At 33.6% G+C, this 22,622-nt stretch overlaps 1 protein-coding gene across 1 annotated transcript in view; it reads left to right on the top strand.

The window, feature by feature from the left end:
* Window positions 1–17,900, top strand: part of LOC138692819 (uncharacterized) — a 34,376-nt gene extending 16,476 nt beyond the window's left edge. The window contains exon 4 of the mRNA XM_069816060.1: window positions 16,842–17,900. Coding sequence (XP_069672161.1) covers window positions 16,842–17,008 — 167 coding nt within the window. The 3' untranslated portion in view covers window positions 17,009–17,900. The remainder of the gene's footprint in view (window positions 1–16,841) is intronic.
* The last annotated feature ends 4,722 nt before the right edge of the window (window positions 17,901–22,622 follow it).

Below are 22,622 nucleotides of genomic sequence, written 5' to 3'. Positions count from 1 at the left end.
CCCTATACCTCTTATAATTAACTACATTGCATACATTTTATCTTTCTACGCTCGCGTACGGGACCACAGTCGGCAGTAAGCAAGCAGCATGCGCTGACATTCAAGGACACGCATAGTCGCTGATAAGACGGTTGTCTGTTATTCTGTGCAGTATGTCCCAAGCTAAGCGCTTTGTTATAGATGGATTGTAGTGCGTTTTTATTTTAATTTTATAATATATTATAATAAAGATGGCATGCTCCGTTACATGAAATAATACCACACCCTTTTGCACATTTCAACATTTCTTTCACGTTGCATAATTAGGTCCCCTGCAATATTAGGTCCCCTACTTTTTTTCTAGTGTTTATAAATGATCTTGCCCCCCTTATAAAAGATGTAGGTCATCCCATATTATTTGCAGATGACACAAGTATAGTAATTACAGCCAATAACTCCAACACATTCCAATCTTCAACAGAGGAAATTCTCTTCAAAATATGTGACTGGTTCTCAGTCAATAAATTAGTATTAAATTGTAATAAAACTAACATAATTCAATTTAAATCCTGTCCAAATTCAACGTCACAAATTTCTAGCGCAATAATTAACAATAGATCCCTATTAGAAACAACAACAACCAAATTTCTTGGCTTAAAAATCGATAATGTGTTAAATTGGAAAAATCATATTAAAGAAATTACCCCCAAACTAAATTCAGCTTGTTTTGCTATTAGATCTATGCAAAAGATAGTAAATATCAATACCTTAAAAACAATATACTTTGCATACTTTCACTTGGTAATGAGTTTTGGAATAATATTCTGGGGAAATTCCACAGATAGTAACAATATATTTCTATTACAAAAAAAGAGTAATTAGAATAATAGAAGGTGCGAAATCTAGGGAGTCGTGTAGGACTATTTTCAAAAAACTACAAATAATGCCCATGGCTTGTCAGTATATCTTTTCATTAATAGTCTTCCTCGTATGTAATCGTGAAAACTTTGTAACTAATTCAACAGTTCATAGCATAAATACACGTCAAAAAAATGACTTTCATACTCCATCGGCAAGTCTATCGTGCTATCAGAAAGGAGTGCGTTATATGGCAGTAAACATTTTTAATAGCCTTCCTATCGATATAAAAAATGAAACTCAAAACATAAAATTATTTAGGGCCAAATTAAAGAAGTACCTAATTTCTCACGCCTTCTATTCTGTAGGTGAATTCATGACATTCAATAACACTTCATGAAATTGATACTAAAACTATGTGTTGTACTAGTAGACTATATTGCAAATCTCGTCTGTATATATTTCATCTAGACTGTGACTATAAATTAAGACTTTATAATAGTATTAAGTTTTTTGACTTGTTCCATATTCTAGCTGTAAGCATGTATGAATACCAGGAATGTTAATAAATACAATACAATACAATAACACGATTGCAATGGTATGAATTTGACAAGCGCTGATATTACAGTATCACAATTCTTTGACAAAGAATATGATAAAATATTTTACAAAGATCTGTGATAAAAGGTAGATTTTGAGTGTATTACTCTGTATAAAATATTTTATGAAAGATAACCTGAAATTAAGGAACAAAACTGATTACCCTCCATTTATAGTTAAATGAAATAAAATATTTTTTGATCACAGATACGCAAAAAATGAATGAAGAGTGCTATGCTTGTTTAGCTACAATTAGTTCAACATATTACAATATCTAAATGAGGGGTTGGAAAGCAATGGTGGATTGTTAATGTTCAGGTGAGGGGTTTGGACTTTTTCCATTACTGGTTGTCACAATAAAAAATTAAGACACAACGTTTCGAAGGGTGGTTCTCCCTTCGTCTTCAGGTGGATCAGTCATACAGAATAGCTGTACGTAACGATCCCAACATTAGGTTTTTTCTCTTCTCTCCTTCCTTCTACCTGAAGACGAAGGGAGAACCACCCTTCGAAACGTTGTGTCTTAATTTTTTATTGTGACAACCAGCAATGGAAAAAGTCCAAACCCCTCACCTAAACATATTACAATATATATATATATATATATATATATATATATATATATATATATATATATTACTGAAAAAGAAACAGAAAAGAAAACGCCTGTGGCTTAAACCATGGATTGCTAGACGTGACAAGAAAAGTATCCGTCAAAACTTAATAAAAAAGAGGTACAATACGAGAACTTGAAAAGTTACGTAAATTATTTGAGAATGAAAATAATTTTTAGTTTGTTCAAATTTGTGCATCCTTATTGTACAGCAGTTTTAGTCTCTGCTATTTTTATATACACTTCTCACATTTTATTTGTGTTTGTTGTTCGTGTTTTGTGTTTTATAACATTTCATTTGCTTCGTAATCTTATTATCAGCATTTGGTCGTAGTAACAGTTCAACATAGTCCTGTTTCATCCTGTTTCAATAAGTAAATGTCAATTTAAACTTGTCACTATTTACACTAGTATAGTGAGGATTACATAAGAATAGTTCCTAAAAGGCTAATTTGGCCGTCTCTTCAGTGTTGCCAACAAATACCGGATATCACCAAAGAGGGTGAAGTCACAATGCGATGTACTGAAATAATAATAATAATAATAATAATAATAATAATAATAATAATAATTATTATTATTATTATTATATTAATAACAATGTCTTGCTTATTTACTTATTTACCATATCTTATATTTATGTTGGAAGGTGTTTTCTAAATGGTTCAGTAATTTGTGAAAGAGTATATTTTCTTCCTGAATCTCTCGCACATTATGTCGGTAATTAGTAGATTAATATGATGTAATATTAAAATATATTTTATCTGACAACATGAAACTCATTGCTTAGACTAAACAGTTTACGATTCACGAGACCTAACCCAAAAATGTATTTTGTTTAATCACGTGAAATGATTACAGCACGAATTCCGAAAACAGAATACCACTTTCAAATGTATACCCTACTTAAAAATTGTAAGTATGTATTTTAAGTTAAAATACATACTCCTAAGTTACTACCATGCTAATTCCTCTCGTGGACATTTTAATAAAAATCTATGCATTAGTCACATGCATGTTTCATGCTTAGTAGATCTATAAGTTATATCAAATAGCTTACTATAATAATACCGGACAGCTGTATACTAGCAGCAATGGCGTGAGTGCGAAATATCGCGGACCTGACATCTAGCGGAGAGGGATGGAATTACGTCCACATATACAAATATTAACATAGCGAAATTCGGACTATTGTTTAAAACGTCTAGCGGAGAGGGATGGAATTACGTCCACATATACAAATATTAACATAGCGAAATTCGGACTATTGTTTAAAACGTGAGTTACTAATGTAGAATTATATATGAAACACTTAAGAAATGTTGAATAGTATTTAATGTAAAATTATTATCTTATATCAAAGCTGCATATTATGAGAAATATTGCATACTTCATATTACTTTCCGTAATTAATTGTTATATATTATTTCTTTGGTTTAGTGAGACAAAATCAATCTGATATTAGGAATGAATTTACAGTAATGTTTTATATACGCATTGCTGACAACTGCAAAGATAAAATTGATAGTAATCTGATGCTTGTAATAATTAGTAAAGACATGTGAACAACAATAAAACTTAATTTGATAAAACCTTAAAATTTCCGATACATTTTAACTTCTATTCATTTATTAGGTCTAGATAAAAAAAGCCAATCTGTATTTTTCTAAGAAAAGACGAAGGAATTAGGCCTACTAAAGAATATTGTTGACTCACGTTTTATGATCCCTCGCAAATCGAAAGTACGATTTGGAGCAATTTGTAATGCAGTAATTTTGTAGCAATTATAAACAGCACATAATATACACCCTGACATTTTAACACAGCACTATTTAATAAAACTATTAACTAGCCCAGCAACAATATACATTGCAGTTGATTACGGCTTGTTTCACGAATATCACCACACCGGCCACCTAGGTAGCAGCACCAGCGTCGTTCGCACGTAAAATTGCTAGCTGTCCGGTATTATTATAGTGAGATATTTGGTTATATCTCATTTAATTACACTTATCAGAGTACAGTGTTGAATTGACATCACAACGCAACACAACTGAATTATGTATTGATATTAATATTATTACCGATTATTAATTACGTTCATATTTCACAACGTTAGTTATACTTCTATTTCATCAACTGCAAACCAAAATTATTGCTGCCAACATAACAATTTGAAAATAACTGCCAGTTTTTCGTATTTATCAGTACTCGAAATTCGAAACAAAGTTGATAAAAGAAAATTCAATCTGACAACTATAAAATCACTATAATCCACTAGCGTATGTGGTAATAGGGGAAAAATAGTTAGATTTCACCCTTGGGGTATTAAGTAAGCTGATCCGGACTACACATTTTGATAAATATTTACAAAGTGGTGAAGTCTATAGAATTAATAAAGTTTTTAGATTGTCTTAAGAGATTTTGTCACCAGATGCTCTGAAGAGACAGGCCAATCTCCACACTTTAGTTTAATTTTATCCCTCTTGTTATGGTAGTGCGGTGATGACGGATCTGTTGAGGGGTACGAATAACCGAAACTGCATTTGGGCTCGCCGGAATCGTAACTCGGGTCTCCGGCGTGAAAGCGCTATGCACAAGGCATTCAGACGTTAAATACACTTAATACATAATATTATGTGGGAAGGACACTCGACCGGTCTGGCGGGACGGGTTGGAAACCATGTCAACGGGCCCGTCGCTGGCTGAATCAACGGGAGCGATTTACGTAAGCGTGAAAACGCATAAGAGAGAACCCAGCCTACTCCCACGTCTTGTGGAATAGCATTGCTCTTCACTGAAGTCAGAAATTTCCAACTGGATGATCTTGTGACGTCACAGATAGCTTCTCTCGTTTTCACTTCAGCAGACACTCGAGAGCACAGAGACAGCGAGGTTGGTCTGTCTAGGGGTCTGTTTCTTAAAAGGACTTCTTCGAGTAGGAATACAAGTGACAAGTACCATCTTGTCAGGTATTTGTGTTTTATAAATGCAGAGAGAAGTGATTTATGACAAGGGACAAGCAACAAGAAAATTATGAGTGAGTTTTACTAGTCTGAGCAGTGTACCATTTCTTAAAGAAATTGACTTGTCACATTTCATTATAATTTTTAGATAATGAAATGTGACAAGTAAATTTCTGAAGCTCAAATGGGACACCTACTAATACCTATTACAACTTCGCGAAAAAATTACCTCTCCCAATTTACAAAATTCAATACCGGAAAGAAAATTATTTTTATGAATACCTGTGAGCAAAAATGTTTCAACATGCACATTTTAAATTTTACAGGTTTATTGTTATTATTGTGAATTGAGGATACTTATAGGTCCAATATATATTAGTTTTTGTAATATTAATATAGAGAGTGATGGCGGATTAAGAACTGCAACACATCTAATCCACCATGACGTGAACAAAGATATAAAAATTAATATATAAATAAATAAAAATAAACAAACACACAAACAAATAAACAAGCAAACAAACAAACAAACAAACAAAGAAATAAAGAAATAAATAGGGAGATAAAGAAATAAGTAGGGAAATAAATAAATAAATAAATAAATAAATAAGTAGGGAAATAAATAAATAAGTAGGGAAATAAATAAATAAATAAATAGGGAAATAAATAAATAAATATGTAGGGAAATAAATAAATAAATATGTAGGGAAATAAATAAATAAATAAATAAATAAATAAATAAATAAATAAGTAGTGAAATAAATAAATAAATAAATAAATAAATAAATTAGTTAATTAATTAAATAAGTAGGGAAATAAATAAATAAATAAATAAATAGGGAAACAAATAAATAAGTAAGTAGGAAAATAAATAAATAAATGAATAAATAAGCAGGGAAATAAATAAATAAATAAGTAGGGAAGTAAATAAATAAATAAGTAGGGAAATAAATAAATAAATAAATAAATAAGCTCGGAAATAAATAAATAAATACATACATAAGTAGGCAAATAAATAAATAAGTAGGGAAATAAATAAATAAGTAGGAAAATGAATAAATAAATAAAGAAGTAGAGAAAGAAATAAATAAATAAGTAGGAAAATGAATAAATAAATAAATAAGTAGAGAAAGAAATAAATAAATAAGTAGGGAAATAAATAAATAAATAAGTAGGGAAATAAATAAATAGATACATTTTACAGAAGAGGAAAAAATTGATTTTCTGCTAGAATATTATTTCAAAAGGTTTTATATGTTTTCTTTGCAATTTATAATACATGTACTGTATGTTAAACTGAAAAAAGAAACACGAAAAAGTGTTTCATTTTCTAAAATGAACAAAGCAGCCTGTTTTCCCGTACAAAAAGTTTGTATACAACCGTTCTGAAACAAACTTTCTGCTCCCGCACAGTTATCAACAACTGAAATGTTACTAGAAAAATAAAATATATTAACTCAATAGACACACTTTTCTTGGCGTACATAATCGCTCTGCATGAAAAAATTACTTTTAGAAAAAATGTATGTTAGAACCTTTTTGCCCGCAGATATTCATTTATATAACAAAAAAAAAAAAAACAGAAAAAATTACAAAAGTATATTGTTCATAACACAAAATACATTAGCCTGCAAGTCCCCAATAATCCGGGAACGAAAACAACAATTAGAACGGAAAAATAGTTAAAATAAATATATTTAAATGTGAACATTCACAATAATTAACGAGAAGCTTGCCGGAGCCCGGCAACGAGAACGTTAGAGTTGACCAAGTTAACTTTGCCGTTCTCGGTTCCGAGCACAGCCTACTAGATTCTTTTTGTTGTCATACAGCTATTTGCTGGCGGTATATTTTTGTAGCAAGGAGACTGTGACATAATTTCTTTCTCATCCACAGTTTCTAAGCAACCCAGAAATTCAGTAGTATCACTTTCAATATAAGCTACGTGTATGTATGACCAGACTGATCCACGTGAATTTAATTTTTAAATATTCCGTGTCATAAATTTTGAAGATGGTTAACCTATGTTGATGTTGGCTGACTTGTACTCATGAGAGAACGCCATTGGTAAATTATGCACAAATAACATCAGAATGTGTAATATCGATTTTATATATTGTTACTGACATACATACCAACGGGCTGGTTCAAAAGGGAAATAAGTCAGAATATAATGTTTTGATAATCCTGAATTTTAAAGCTTCATTTTGCTGTAAAAATTCCAAGGATCACTGAAATTATTCCAAATTCTGTTAACGATATTTATTTATTATATATACTACAAGCTTCAAATTACAGTGTCCTTGCCGTGTCCTTGCCACGAATTGAATCTATTTCGTCGAACTGCATCACGAAGACGTCGAGGAATTGCAACATGCGTCTCCATACTGACAGTTCGAACCTCAGGAATAAACTCGAATTGTATGAAACCCTGGATATCGAAGAACACTTCAAGCATTACTTTCCCCTTTGATCGGTAGGCACACTGAGACTATACGCCTGGAGAGTAGGCCACATACCACACAGACAAGGCAGAGAAGTTGCCTGCTGAGCATGGCGTTGCCACCCGAAGTTCCGGTACTTTCTGACACTTGCTTACTTACTGGCTTTTAAGGAACCCGGAGGTTCATTGCCGCCCTCACATAAGCCCGCCATTGGTCCCTATCCTGAGCAAGATTAATCCAGTCTCTACTATCATATCCCACCTCCCTCAAATCCATTTTAATATTATCTTCCCATCTACGTCTCGGCCTCCCCAAAGGTCTTTTCCCCTCTGGCCTCCCAACTAGCACTCTATATGCATTTCTGTATTCGCCCATACGTGCTAAATGCCCTGCCCATCTCAAACGTCTGGATTTAATGTTCCTAATTATGTTAGGTGAAGGATACAATGCGTGCAGTTCTGCGTTGTGTAACTTTCTCTATTCTCCCGTAACTTCATCCCTCTTAGCCCCAAATATTTTCCTAAGCACCTTATTCTCAAACACCCTTAACCTATGTTCCTCTCTCAAAGTGAGAGTCCAAGTTTCACAACCATACAGAACAACCGGTAATATAACTGTTTTATGAATTCTAACTTTCAGATTTAGACGACTTACGACTTCGTTTGATAAGCTGGTGGCAATGAAAATACTGTGTGATTAATACATGTGCACCTCTTGAGGCTGGAAGAAATCAGTCAAGAAATCAACAATTTGGTCAGGCGGAATGTTTTCAGAAAAAATACAAGGGAAAATTTTTAGAGCTCATATCTCGAACTAACAATTAATTATTACGATTAGGTCAAACATCGGTACAAATTTCACTTTGCTGAAATAAAAAAATGAATAAAACCAACGATTCCGAATGTAAAAATATATGTGTAGGTATGTAAAGTAAAAATCACACATCACATGACTATGTCTCACTATCTTATTATTCCTCGCTAAACTAACATTAGCAAAATCTGAAAAACTGTTAGAAACAATTTAAAATGCATTAATCCATATTTCATATCTCAGACGTCGTGGGACCAGTTTCTTTAAACAGCTATTTTGAATTAGTGACAAATTGGCAAAGGCGTCAGAGACAAGTGATGACAAGTTGAATAAGTTTTTTTTTACAACTTTGTCCAGTGACTGTCAATTGATGACATGTTTGACAAGTAAGATGGCATATTACTGTCTATATAGCATTGCTTCATAAATTCAGAGAAGGAAAGGGGATTATTTTTGGTGCATTTTCACCAAAAATAACAAAAGATTTTAAAATATATTGGCTGATAAAGGATTAATTTCACCAGTGTTTCGTCTAAATTCCAATCATAGGTGAAAGCTGTTTCATTTTTGTTTAAATTGACGTGTATCTTCCATTAAATGCATGTGTAGCCTATATATATCATATCTGAATAAAGACTATTCCTTTTCTAAATATTATTTATCTTTTGAATCAGTCCCATTCCGAGGCTTATTGTTAGGTTTCGTAACAAGCTGTTTTTTACGGTGACGGGTTGTTAGACTTTCTGACTCTACTAATAAAAATGTATACTTTTCGAATTTAAACAAGAAATAGTGCCAAGAAATGTGGTTGAGTGATTCAGAAGGGGAAACTGTAATTAAAAAACCCAAAAAGATAAATAATATTTAGAAAAGGAATAGTCTTTATTCAGATATGATATATAGGGGAGAGTCGGGTAGTATCGGACATCGGGTAATATCGGACAGTGAGTTTCTTTCATCTACCACACGATGATAGTACCTGATTGACATGGTTACGTTTCTGTGATGTCGCATAGAGAAACGTAACCATGTCACTCAGGTACTACCATATGGTGGTAGATGAATGAAACGCACTGTCCGATACTACCCGATGTCCGATACTACCCGACTCTCCCCTACACATGCATTTAATGGAAGATACACGTCAATTTAAACAAAAATGAAAAAGCTTTCACGTATGATTGGAAGTGAATTTAGACGGAACACTGGTGAAATTAACGCTTTACCAGCAAACATTTTTCAAAATCTTTTGTTATTTTAGGTGGAAATGCACCAAAAATAATCCCCTTTCCTTCTCTGAATTTACGAACCAATGCTATATAGATAGTAATATGCCATTGTACTTTTCAAACATGCCATCAATTGACAGTCAATTGACAAAGTTGTAAAAATATTTACTCAACTTGCCATCACTTGTCCCCGACTTCTTTGCCAATTTGTCACTAATTCAAAATAGCCGTTTAAAGAAACTGGTCCCAAGACGTCTGAGATATGAAATATAGATTAATGCATTTTAAAATGTTTCTAATAGTTTTCCAAGTTTTGCTAATGCTAGTTTAGTAAGGAATAAAACATAGTCATGTGATGTGCGATTTTTACTTTACATACCTATACATATATTTTTACATTCGGAATCGTTGGTTTTATTCATTTTTTATGTCAGTAAAGTGAAATTTGTACCGATGTTTGACCTAATCGTAATAATTAATTGTTAGTTCGAAATATGAGATCTAAAAATTTTCCCTTGTATTTTTTCGGAAAACATTCCGCCTGACCAAATTGTTGATCTCTTGACTGATTTCTTCCAGCCTCAAAGGTGCACATGTATTAATCACACAGTATTTTCATTGCCTCCAGCTTATCAAACGAAGTCGTAAGTCGTCTAACCTTTGATGGTTCAAAATAAACACCATTATCAGGTTTGTTTTGCTATAACAGTAACAGCAAAATAAGCGCTGAAAAATATCATTTTCTGATATAATCTGTTGCGACAACATTATTTGTTCAACATGGGGTTCATGTGTCTTTTCATTTTGACTTTCTGCTCTTGAGAAAGATAATGTAGCAGGTCACGTTGTGGCCGTATTTTTATGTGACTATTTTATAGGACCTGCAGCCGTTGTGGAAGTTAGAGCCAAATAAAAGAATCTTCTTTCATCTCAGTTTCAACATAGATTCCTCCGATCCATAATCACTTTATTTACATATCCAACTCGATTGTTAAAAGACGTGGGCGAAGAGGAAGATTCGTTATCTTTGCCCGCTTCGAACGTGTCAGGAAACGAGTCCGCGGTCCTGGCGCTGGGAGCTGCACATACGGTAGTGCTGCACCTGTCTCATGCCAGACGCTGCCGGTTTACGATGGAATTGCCGAGACAGACGGACAGCAAAATAAAGGCATACAAATATATACAAAATGAGGCATCAGTTCCGAAGACTACATCCGTTCCAGTCACTGGGACAGTTGACACGGAAGAAGGGGGTTCCCCTTGCGAGAAGAGACAGGTTGAGGGCGTCTAGCCACGCCCAAGGCCGTCCGGAGTCAACTTTGAAACTATGGCGGCCTTGCAATGTCCTGTAGGGATGTACAAGGCGCCACATCCCAAATAAAAAGTCTGAGAACATGGATATGTGAGGAAGAAGGAATAACGAAACGAAGCAGAGAAACGAAAATAGAGCGAGTGAAAAGAAAAAAAAGAAAGAGTAAGAGAAGGAAGAAATTAACAAAAAAAAGACAAAGAGGAAAAGACAGAGAAGAAAAGAAGGGAAAGAAGAAAAGATAATCAACAGGAAAGAAAAGAAAATAGAAAGGAAGAAACTGAAAATAAAGAAAGTAATGTAAAAAGAAAAAAAGTCCAGAGAAAAAAAGGAAACTAAGTTCAAAGGAAAGACAGAAAGAAACTCCAAAGGTAAGGAGAGAAATTCCAAACTCAGAAGGAAAGAAAGTCAAAACGAAAAAAAGAAAAATTAAAAACGAAAAGGAAAAGAAAAAAATAAAAAAGGAAAGAAGGAAAGAAAGTTGAAAGGAGAGAAGAAAAGAAAATCTAACGAATAGAAGAAAAGAAAGTCAAAGAGAAAGTAGAAAATTCAAAAGGAAAAGGAAATAATGTCAAAAGGAAAGTAGGAAAGAAAACCAAATGAAAAGGAGGAAAGAAAGTCAAAAGGAAAGGAGAAAGAAAGCCAAAAGTAAATAAGGAAAGAAAACCAAAAGAGAAGAAAGAAAGAAAGTCAAAAGAAAAGTAGGAAAGAAAACCAAAAGGAAAGAAACAAAGAGAGCGAAAAGGAAAGAAGGAAAGAAAACCAAAAGAAAAGAAGGAAAAAAGGCTAAAAGGAAATGAAAAAAGAAACACAATACAGGAAAGGCAAAAAAGAGGTTACAGAAAGAAAAGAAAAAGGAAAGAAATGAAGGGAAACAAACATTGAAAAAGAAGACGAAAGTGAGGAGAGAAACTGAATATAAGATAAAGACTGAAAAAAGAAAGCAAACGTAAGAAAAGAGAGAAACTATAGAAAAGAAGGAAAGATGGAGGAAAAGAAAGAGACTGAAGAAAAGAGAGAAAACGTTATAAAAGAAGATTGAAAAAAGAGACAGGCTAAAAAAACAGAGACAAATGTAAGAAAAGGGATATAAAAGAGAAAGGCGGAGAGAGAGAGAGAGAGAGAGAGAGAGAGACGGACGAAAAGAAAGCGGGAAGAAGAGAAAATACAGAGGAAAAGAGAGAGGTGCGGAAGAAAAGAGGGAATTGTTCAAGCAATGAGGAAAATACGAAGAAAAAGGAGAAAGACGGAAGAAAAGAAAGAAAGGCGGAAGGAAATGGAGAAGAAAAGAGAAGAATTCGGGAGGAAAGGGAAAAGGCGGAAGGAAAGGGAGGAAGGCGGAAGAAAAGGGAGTAAGGCGGAAGAAAAGGGAGTAAGGCGGAAGAAAAGGGAGTAAGGAGGAAGAAAAGGGAGTAAGGAGGAAGAAAGGGAGTAAGTCGGAAGAAAAGGGAGAAATGCGGAAGAAAAGGGAGAAAGGCGGAAGAAATCGGAGTAAGGTGGAAGGAAAAAGAGAAAGGCGGACGGAAAGGGAGAAAGGCGGAAAGAAAAGGAAAGGGAGAAATTAGGAAGAAAAGGGAGAAAAACAGAAGAAAAAGAAGAAGGGCGTAAGAGAAGTGAGAAAGGTAGAAGAAAAGGAAGAAAGGCGTTAGAAAAGGGACAAATGCGGAAGAAATTGGAGAAAGGCGAAAGAAAAGCGATAAAGCCTGAAGCAAACGTGAAAATAGGAAGAAAAGCGAGAAAGATTAAAGAAAAGCGAGAAACCCCCAAAAATGCGAGAAAGCTGGAAGAAAAGGGAGACAGGCGCAAGAAAAGGTAGAAATCCGGAAGAAAAGCAAGAAAGACGGAAGAAAAGCGAGAAAGTCGGAAGGAAAAGGAGAAAGGCGAAAGAGAAAGAAGAAAAGGGAAAATGTAGCAGAAAATAAAAACTGAAGAAAAGGGATAAATGTGAAAGAAAACGGGGAAGAAAAGGGAGAAAGTCGAAAGGATGAAAAGGAAACTGGAAACGAGAATAGAGAAATAGAAGGGAGAATAGAAAGGTGAATGGAAGAGAGGAAAAAAAGAAGAATAAAAACGAAGAAAGATGGAAAGCTATATAAAAAGAAAGTAAGAACGGCAGGAAAGAAGGGTGACAAAGGGAGAATAAGAAGGCGAAAGAAAGATTGGAACGAAATAATCAAGTACAAGAGAAATAAGGAACGAAGAAGGGAAAATATAGACGCTTGAGCTTAGGAAGACGAAAGAAGGGTAGGAAAAATGAAAAATTATTTGGAAACGAAGTTCCCGGTAAGAAAGAAGCAACGGAAAAAAGACAAGGGCTAAAAGAGGAGGAATGAGAGATAAAATGGAATCTTTCAACATAACTAACAAGGAAAGGAATGAAGCAATATGAAAGAAAGAAAAACACGAAAAAGAGAAAAATATGGACAAATATGTATGGGTATTAAATAGGCCTATAAGAGCAAGTCAGAAAGAATTATAGAAAGGGGAAGGAGAAAAGGGATCAACAAAGGGCGAAAGATGGGAGAAATGGCCAGAGATGAAAGATGAAAAATAAATAAAAAACAAAGAACGAAAGAAATAAACGCTGAAGAAACAATATACACAAATAAGCGGAAAGTAAATAAATAGTAAATTGAATTTGGATAAATTAACATACGGTACTTACAAGACATATAGTTTATCGGGGTTAGAATTATATTTATTGACGTCGTCTGGGATCGAACCTTGGACCATGCTTACACTGCCTTGGAGGGCAAGTCGCAAGGTTCCGCGGCGCATATTATAATAATTTCGACATCCCTGGAGTAACGGAACCCGAAGGCCATGGAGCAAGTCCAGTAGCGGACGGGCGCGTATCGAGCAGCTGTGCTCTGTCCTATAAAGCTGTCACCGCGCAAATGATTCATGGCGATTCATGGTGATTTGAGAGGCACAGGCCGCGAGCCAGTCAAGTGGATTCGGATAATTGCCCTCACCCTGCAAATCTTGTGACACTGAGCGTCGTGTATCAGAACTGCATTCAAGCCGCACCAAAAAATAACCGCTAACACAGTTCACAAAATACTTTCATCGAGAACTCGCCGAAAAAATGTTGAAATTCAATTTCAATAAATTTTATTGTTCCTTTAAAATGCTTCATTTTCTAAATAGATGTGTTGAAATTTCCTTAAAAACTCTACAATACATTTTATAAGAGATAGATTAATATTACCAGACGTACCCGTTTTCCAATGTTTTTAAATTCAACACTCAAAATTATATTTTAATGTGTTTATCCACATTTTACATAGGGTAAACCGTAAGTAATATCATTAATATCAGGGGGCTATTCTTTTAGATATTTCAAACAAAAAAAGTTCAATACAATTTGCTCGTTTTTGCATTCTTTTCGACATAAAAATTGTCTTATATAAAACATTTCATAACGTGTTCTGGGAAAGCCATTTAGTGAATTCCCGATATTTTATTGGGTTATTTTACGACGCTGTATCAACATCTAGGTTATTTAGCGTCTGAATGATATGAAGGTGATAATGCCGGTGAAATGAGTCCGGGGTCCAGCACCGAAAGTTACCCAGCATTTGCTCGTATTGGGTTGAGGGAAAACCCCGGAAAAAAAAACCTCAACCGACCGGGATTCGAACCCGGGCCACCTGGTTTCGCGGCCAGACGCGCTGACCGTTACTCCACAGGTATGGACAATTCCCGAAATGCTCAGTCAATTTAAGAGAATAGTGTATTATGGCAATAAATGATTGAAGTAATTTTAGTTTTGTCATTTAAATGTGGAGAAATTTGATCCGAACAAATGTAACATTTTAAAGTTCCTTTACAGAATGAAAAGTTACATTTTTCGGATCAAATTTCTGCACATTAAAAGGACAAAACTAATATTCTTTCAATCATTCATTATCATAACACACTGTTCTTTTAAATTGACTGAGAATATTGGTAATTCAATCAATGGCTTTCCCAAAACAACCTATGAAATATTTCACATAAAACAATTTTTATCTCGAAAAGGAAGCAAAAACGAGCAAATTCTTTTAAACTTTTTCGTTTTAAACATCTCAAAGAATAACCCCTTCAAATTAATTGCATTACTTACGGTTTACCCTGTATTTTGACTGTGACTTTGTAACTTCAGCAAACATTGATCGATTAATATCTCAATGCCTGGGGTACTTATTCATAAGATAAGATATCTGTGGAATGCATATTGCTGAGATCTGCTTCAGGGAAAGACAAATTTGAAGAAACAGTCAATTATTTTCTTTCAAATGAAATATACCTGGATGAAATAATTTCTTTGATCAAATTTCTTGCTTAAAGAAATGTGTAACTTCAAAGAAATTGGAATGAAGAAAATGTTGATCTTTGCTCAAAATGGAGCGACATTTTTTAAATTGTCTCTGAGAAAATGATTCTCTGTGCGCAACTAAAGAAATTGATAGAACTTCTGTATATCTGTGTTTTCTGGAGGTAATGCTTCAGTGGAGAAATTTTCTTCAATGAATATGATATGGACATCTAAAAAATTTCAGAATGAGTTTTGAAAACTGTTCGAGCCATGCTGACATAACCTGTCAGGAATTTGCTGCAAAATTGGGGATCCATAGAAGACTTGATTAAAAAAATTCACTCCTCTCAAAAATACCAGTAGTTTAAATAGTAGTTAAGTAAGATTAATACTTTTTAGAGTATAAATAGAGTGAGTATTTTAATTACTTAAAGTGTAAAAATAACATAACTAACAGAAATGTTAAAAGTAATTCTTTAAATGTAAACTGCACTCCCAGCCACAAGCTCTTGCTTCATCGGGAGTTCCAACCAAAAATGTAGGCTATTATTATTATCTTTCAAATAAATAAATAAATAAATAAATAAATAAATAAATAAATAATTATTATTAAATTATTATATGTCGACGTCTATCATCGAAAATTGTGAAAAGTCTGATAACCTTGAGATAGATTAATACCGCCCTAATGTTCCTGAGAAATAAATTACATATGTTTTCTACTTTAAAAATGAAACCAAATGCTTAATTTGAGGTTATGGAGAATGCATTTTTTGTGCAGTTCAGAAAATTGAAGTTCATCTTTTTATTTGGATGCATAATAAATTATTTGATTTACGTACAGTATAACCACAGTCTAGTATATACAGTCACGAAGCTTGAGTTGTTTAGGACAAACAAACAAATAAATAAATAAATACAAAAATAAATAAATACATAAATATATAAATAAATGAATAAATGAATAAATAAATAAATAAATAAATAAATAGACGAATAAATGAATAAATAAATAAATGAGTGAATAAATAAATAAAATTAATTAATTAATTAATACATAAATAAATACATAAATAAATAAATACATAAATAAATAAATAGATAGATAAATAAATAAATAAATACATAAATACATAAATAAATAGATGCATAAATAAATACATAAATAAATAAATACATAAATAAGTACATAAATAAATACATAAAAATAAAAAATAAGTAACAAATAAATAAATAAAATAAATAAATATTTACTACGTATTGAGCTTCGTGACTGCATATACTAGACTGTGGTATAATTTAAATTATCCGAGCTTATTGGATATTGACATTATGCAGATATGTTTAAATCCGAATGGTTGGGTCAGAAGTGAAAATCACTCTAGCAGAATGTTACTGCGAAAGGTGCAGTAGCCTACTACATGTTTTAAAAGAACAAAAGTTACAAATATTGAAACACAAAAAAATAATTTTAAGGGACAAAAGTTAGAAATATTTAAACACAAAAAGGATTTTTAGAAGAACCAAAATTACAAATATTTAAAGACAAAAAATTGCTTTTAAAATAACGACGTTCTTATCAATATCAGCGAATAAATTAATTACCAAGAGAGACTTCAAAATGAACCACATGGAACGTATTTTTTATTTTCCTCATTTTCTCGAACTTGCAATGTGGTTTGCCTGCAGTCCGACTGGAATACTAATTTATGTTGTCTGCATTGCAGGAGACTGCGAGGGCTGCGACACTTGCGACGAGATTAGAGCGAGTGCGTGGCCAAATTGCTGCCAACATAACAGTCTGTGCTGCTCCGAGCTTGCAAGAGCTTGCCAGTCATGCAAGGTGGCGGCATTGCAGACATTTTGCAACAAACACTTCAAGAGGTGCTTCTAAGTGACGATCAACAATCAAAATGACTTCTAGTGTAACCGTATGTTTACTGCAGTTCGAATGCTAGGAATTTACGTGGAGAGTCTGTAAGAATGTGACAATGTAAAGACATTTTTTTATAATTTGCAATGGACACAATTAAGTTCAAATAAAAAGTGGTTGAAATGTTCTGTAAATACTTCGGATGCGTACACAAGCCTCCAACAATTTTTTTTATCTGTTATAGACACAGAATTCTTAGGGACTAAAAGCTAATTTTGCAATAAGATATGGGGCAGGGATGCAAAACTGTGCTACATTTGTAACACACGTCACAAACTTCCCTTCAACTCTCGCGTCATTGTATGGTAGGGGGAGATGAGTGATGTACATTCAGTGTGCTTGTCAAATGTCACAGAAAAGTCATTGAAGGTTCCTGCATTGTGGACGGAGGAACTTTGAATTAAATTATATTAAAGAAAATCTCAAGTTACTATTGGAAATACTGCTTACTTATTAGCTATTTCTTTTTGTATTTCGAAGAGAGAGGATTTCATCGATGCATAATATTCCTAAAATAAAGATGGGTTATCAATTTCCCTAGTTAGTAAATGAAAAGAAAATTTTGCGTTGTACATAGGCCTACTTAAAATAATTTTGAGGTTTGAAGGTTACTTCACATAGCTAAATGTATTGAAAATTACATTAGATTCTTTAAAGAAAGTGTTTATTTTATTTACAAAATTATTAAATTTTTCTTTACGTACAGTATAAGAAATATAATATGAAAAATACAACACGTAATAATTGTTGAGTCATAGCATAATTTATTACTACAAATTGACCATCTAACATAATTTCTCCTGAACTTCGTACCATCCTAGCGTATGTTTCTGTGGGCAATAGTTTAAATCACTGGTTCTGAACATAAAAAGTGAGTCCATTAAACATATTACGGGTTAAAAATATACTATGTAGTATGCAGCAGCAACAGTTTTATTTGCTGTGCGTGGTTCAATAAGAATTTGTGCATTCATAACTGCATGGACAATTCACAGTTTTCTTCTGTTTACATTCAGTGAGACTGTAGTGTGTATAGACAACCAGAAAGACTGCAAGGACAGAATAAGAGAAATAAATAAAAGATAGTGACAGGTTCTAAGAAAGACGAACCTGTGTCGCTGGCCTTCATATTGAATTTGTGTACTTATTGTAAACTATACTGTTATAGGTTTAATTTGTGACACCATTAAACATACCTTACCAATTTAATGTCCTATGAGTTTGTGTAATTCCATGAAATTATGTAAAGATTCTTTTTTGGTCCTGCAAAATTATGGTTACCATTTGTTATTAATGAAGAAGAATTCGCTCCGGCGCCGAATTCGGGACCCCGAGTTTTACGCATTGGCTGCTTCTCCATTAATAACAAATGGTAAGCATAACAGGTAATTCTGCAGAACCAAAAAAATAATAATCTTTACATAGATTCGCCTAACAGTGCATATACTGTAGGAGTCCCGGCCGCCAAGTCATTCAATTGAATGCGCTCCTTGTATGACGACAATATACTATATATCTCAATATACAGGATGTAAGGGGTGTAAGTGCCGTCCTTTTCACAGTCTTCGGGGACGGTCTACAGAATAAAAAAATGTTCATACAACATAAGGTCAAAATTTTATAGTTTTCCCAGAAAAAAATATTTGTATCCTTATTTTATTTGCGTTATACTACTTATATCGTTAGTAAATTACGAAGACAATTACATCAGTAGATATATCTAGCAAAGAGTTAATATTAGTTCGAATAAATATTTGTGTGTTCTGTTACGTTTTCGTGAAATTAAATAATAATGCATGCTTAAATTTGTTCATATTCTGGCGTGAGACACGTGGCAACATGTTCAGCAGGTGTCATGCATGACAGTATTCTGCACAGATGTACAGCTCAGCTGAGTTCAAGCTCCCTGTCCATAGATCTCCTGCCGAGCGGATGGCAGTTCAGTACAGGTATTCGATAAACAACTTATAATGTCATTCACAGTTCAGGAATATCATGATGTTATTAATTTATGGAGAAAGTCGTCGTAATTCAAGTGCGGCAAGAAGAATAAATATATATATATATATATATATATATATATATATATATATTTATTTTAGTGAGTTATTTTACGACGCTGAATCAACATGTCAGGTTATTTAGCGTTTGAATGAAGTGAAGGTGATAATGCCGATGAAATGAGTCCGGGGTCCAGCACCGATAGTTACCCAGCATTAGCTCATATTGGGTTGAGAGAAATCCTCGGAAAAAACCTCAACCAGGTAACTTGCCCCGACCGGGATTCGAACCCGGACTACCTGGTTTCGCGGCCAGACGCGCTAGCCGTTACTTCACAGGTGTGGACAAGAAGGATGTACAGTCAACGTTTTCCGTAAAGAAGGTTACCTAATCGGCGAACTTTTGTAGCAGTTTCTCGACGATTATATAGAAACTGGGAGTCTCTTACCCCATTTCGAAAATAATACAACCAGAAATTTCTTTAAAAATGATACTGCTTTACGGAAGCGGGGGAGATTAAAATTTTGCATTAGAAAAAAAGTTTGTGTGATTTTGTGCAGTAAACCATTTTTGTTTATTTTTTAGATGTAATATGAAGCAATATTGTTAAATAAAGTGGAAATTTACCATAATGTTCTATTAATGTTGTATTCTTCACCTGACATAATTAGGAACATTAAATCCAGACGTTTGAGATGGGCAGGGCATGTAGCACGTATGGGCGAATCCAGAAATGCATATAGAGTGTTAGTTGGGAGGCCGGAGGGAAAAAGACCTTTGGGGAGGCCGAGACGTAGATGGGAAGATAATATTAAAATGGATTTGAGGAGGTGGGATATGATGATAGAGACTGGATTAATCTTGCTCAGGATAGGGACCGATGGCGGGCTTATGTGAGGGCGGCAATGAACCTCCGGGTTCTTTAAAAGCCAATAAGTAAGTAAGTTCTATTAATGAGATTGAAAGTTTGTATTTGCTGCTCGTTTTATGTAAACAACAGTTGTCCTAGTCCGCCTCTACTTTAGGACAGAGAATCATTCTGTTTTGTACCGGTATGTCTGTACCCGCCTGAGGTGTATTGTGTACTTGTAAATCCTTTTCTCTCCAACCAGCAAAGTTGCCAAACGTCTAATATTGTAAACTTTAATAATTAGTTAAATATTGCAATTAGAAAACAAAATTGTGAGGACATTTTTTTCTTCATTATGACAAGAATCATCATCAGTTGAAATAATGGCACTTATACCTCTTGTACCCTGTATATATCGAACATGGAGTAAGGCCCTTAAGAGAAAGAACCAAAGGAGAAAGATTCGATCCGGTGCTTTCAAAACATATGCTTTTCTTTAAAGCTTTTTAACTTTAATTATTTAAGTTATCTCAAAATTTGGATTAAACTTCGGCGTAGCTCAGTGTTTAGAGGAATCCCAGTGCTCCCGGATTCGATCCTCGTCATCGGAGAGAATTTTTCTCCATTAATAACAAATGGTATCCATGAAATCAATTCATATTTTATTCGTAATGATGGACCCTATTTAACTCTGCGTTTACTGACTTTGAGTTGCAGCCTTGTTTCTCTCTCGTCTCTGCCACACGCTACATTCAAAAGGAGAGTCATAGATTCACAGCGCTATTCCGATCATCGTTTTAATATCTTGCATATTATTTTGGCAACTTTCTTTGGCACAACATCTTACACTAATAAGACGTATCAATACGCAAAATTTGAAGATTCAACGCTATCTTCCAGTGTTGAACGTTCCCTTGTCAGACACATCCTATGTGGAAATATTGCGACTGTTTTCTTTTTCATTTTTTTTACTGTTCATCTATAAGGATATGCAAGAAATCCGGATTACTTTTCTATTCAATGACTTTACCGGTATAATGAAATCTCATATATAGTCTACCCATTCTATTGTCCTCTCACAACCGAGACTCCTTCGACTACAAATTGAGTACATTACTGATGTAAACCCTACGTTCAGCGTACGTAAATAACATTCCTGTATTTACATTAATTAGGAACATTCCTTTACTTCGTTTAAAATAATAATAATAATAATAATAATAATAATAATAATAATAATAATAATAATAATAATAATAATACGTTCTAGCTTATTTCAAGGTCATATAGAGCTTCAGTTGTTCCTCTAAAAACGTCAACGAGTTTCTAAAACTCCAATGTTATGGAATTTCGCGTAACGAAAATAACAGGGCTTCTAGCAAAACAGGCTCGGTACAGAAAATCGGTATCTTACATTATCTCGAAAACTAAAATAATGTCAATAACAATTCTAGAACGATTTTAAACATGTTGAGTGTCTAAATAAAACTTAATCAAATACTGTACATTAATTTACCTTACGTTCAGCGTACGTAAATAATATTCCTGTACATAATTAATTAGGGACGTTCCTTTACTTCGTTTAAGATGATGATGATGATGATGATGATGATGATGATGATAATAATAATAATAATAATAATAATAATAATAATAATAATAATAATAATACTTTCTAGCTTATTTCAAGGTCATATAGAGTTTCAGTTGTTCCTCTAAAAATGTCAACGGGTTTCTAAAATTGCAATGTTATGGAATTTCGCGTAACGAAAATAACAGGGCTTCTAGCAAAAGAGGCTCGATACAGAAAATCGAAATCTTAGATTATCTCGAAAACTAAAATAAAGTCAATAACAATTCTAGAACGATTTTAAACATGTTGAGTGTCTAATAAATCGATAAAACTTCATCAAATACTGCACATTAATTTACCTTGACAGAAGTCACGAAGTTTGGCGTCGTGTTGTGGTTTCAGCGCCGTAGGCCAGGACAGACGTGGGTTAACTGAAAGAATACGAAATCTATGCGAGTTGTTTGTGTATCTCTCCGCGCGTAACTGTCTTAAGTGGGGTGGGGGGGATGAACTAAGCCGATTACACTCTATTTTTGCAATGTTATTCGCTTCTCTACTTGAAGAGTAGCCTACGACCAAATCAATTTTCGGTAATTTATTTAAAGAAGTTGTATCAACTGCGCAGTTCCCTAGAACGAAAGAAGTTTGCGCTGTGACGAATTTTTTCGAGATGAATCCGAAATTAGCTATCAGATTACCTGTAATTCAGTTTGGAGAATACGCCGAAAAAAAAACTAATCTAGTAGTCAGCCCAAATGGAAGTCGAGCTCTTCACGCCTGTGGATCCATTACAAATATAATAATAATAATAATAATAATAATAATAATAATAATAATAATAATAATAATAATAGGGCGTACCATTTGCCCAACGGCCAGAACGTCGGCTTCCCACGTTGACGATCCAAGTTCAAATCCCGGTGGGTCCAAATGGACGGTGTTAGATAGTAGTTTTTCGCGAGATAGACCCGTTTCCCCTACTGACATTTCACCATTACTCTATTAATCATACGGTGGTACATAATAAGCCGCCTACGGTGCACCAAGGGCAACGTCTTCATGGTGGCAATAATAATAATAATAATAATAATAATAATAATAATAATAATAATAATAATAATAATAATAATAATAATTTATTTATTATTAAT

The sequence above is a fragment of the Periplaneta americana genome, chromosome 17 (genome assembly GCF_040183065.1).
Source record: "Periplaneta americana isolate PAMFEO1 chromosome 17, P.americana_PAMFEO1_priV1, whole genome shotgun sequence".
NCBI classification, from domain to species: domain Eukaryota; kingdom Metazoa; phylum Arthropoda; class Insecta; order Blattodea; family Blattidae; genus Periplaneta; species Periplaneta americana.
Note: the sequence above shows the minus strand (reverse complement) of the source record. Positions and strands in the feature narration are given on the sequence as shown.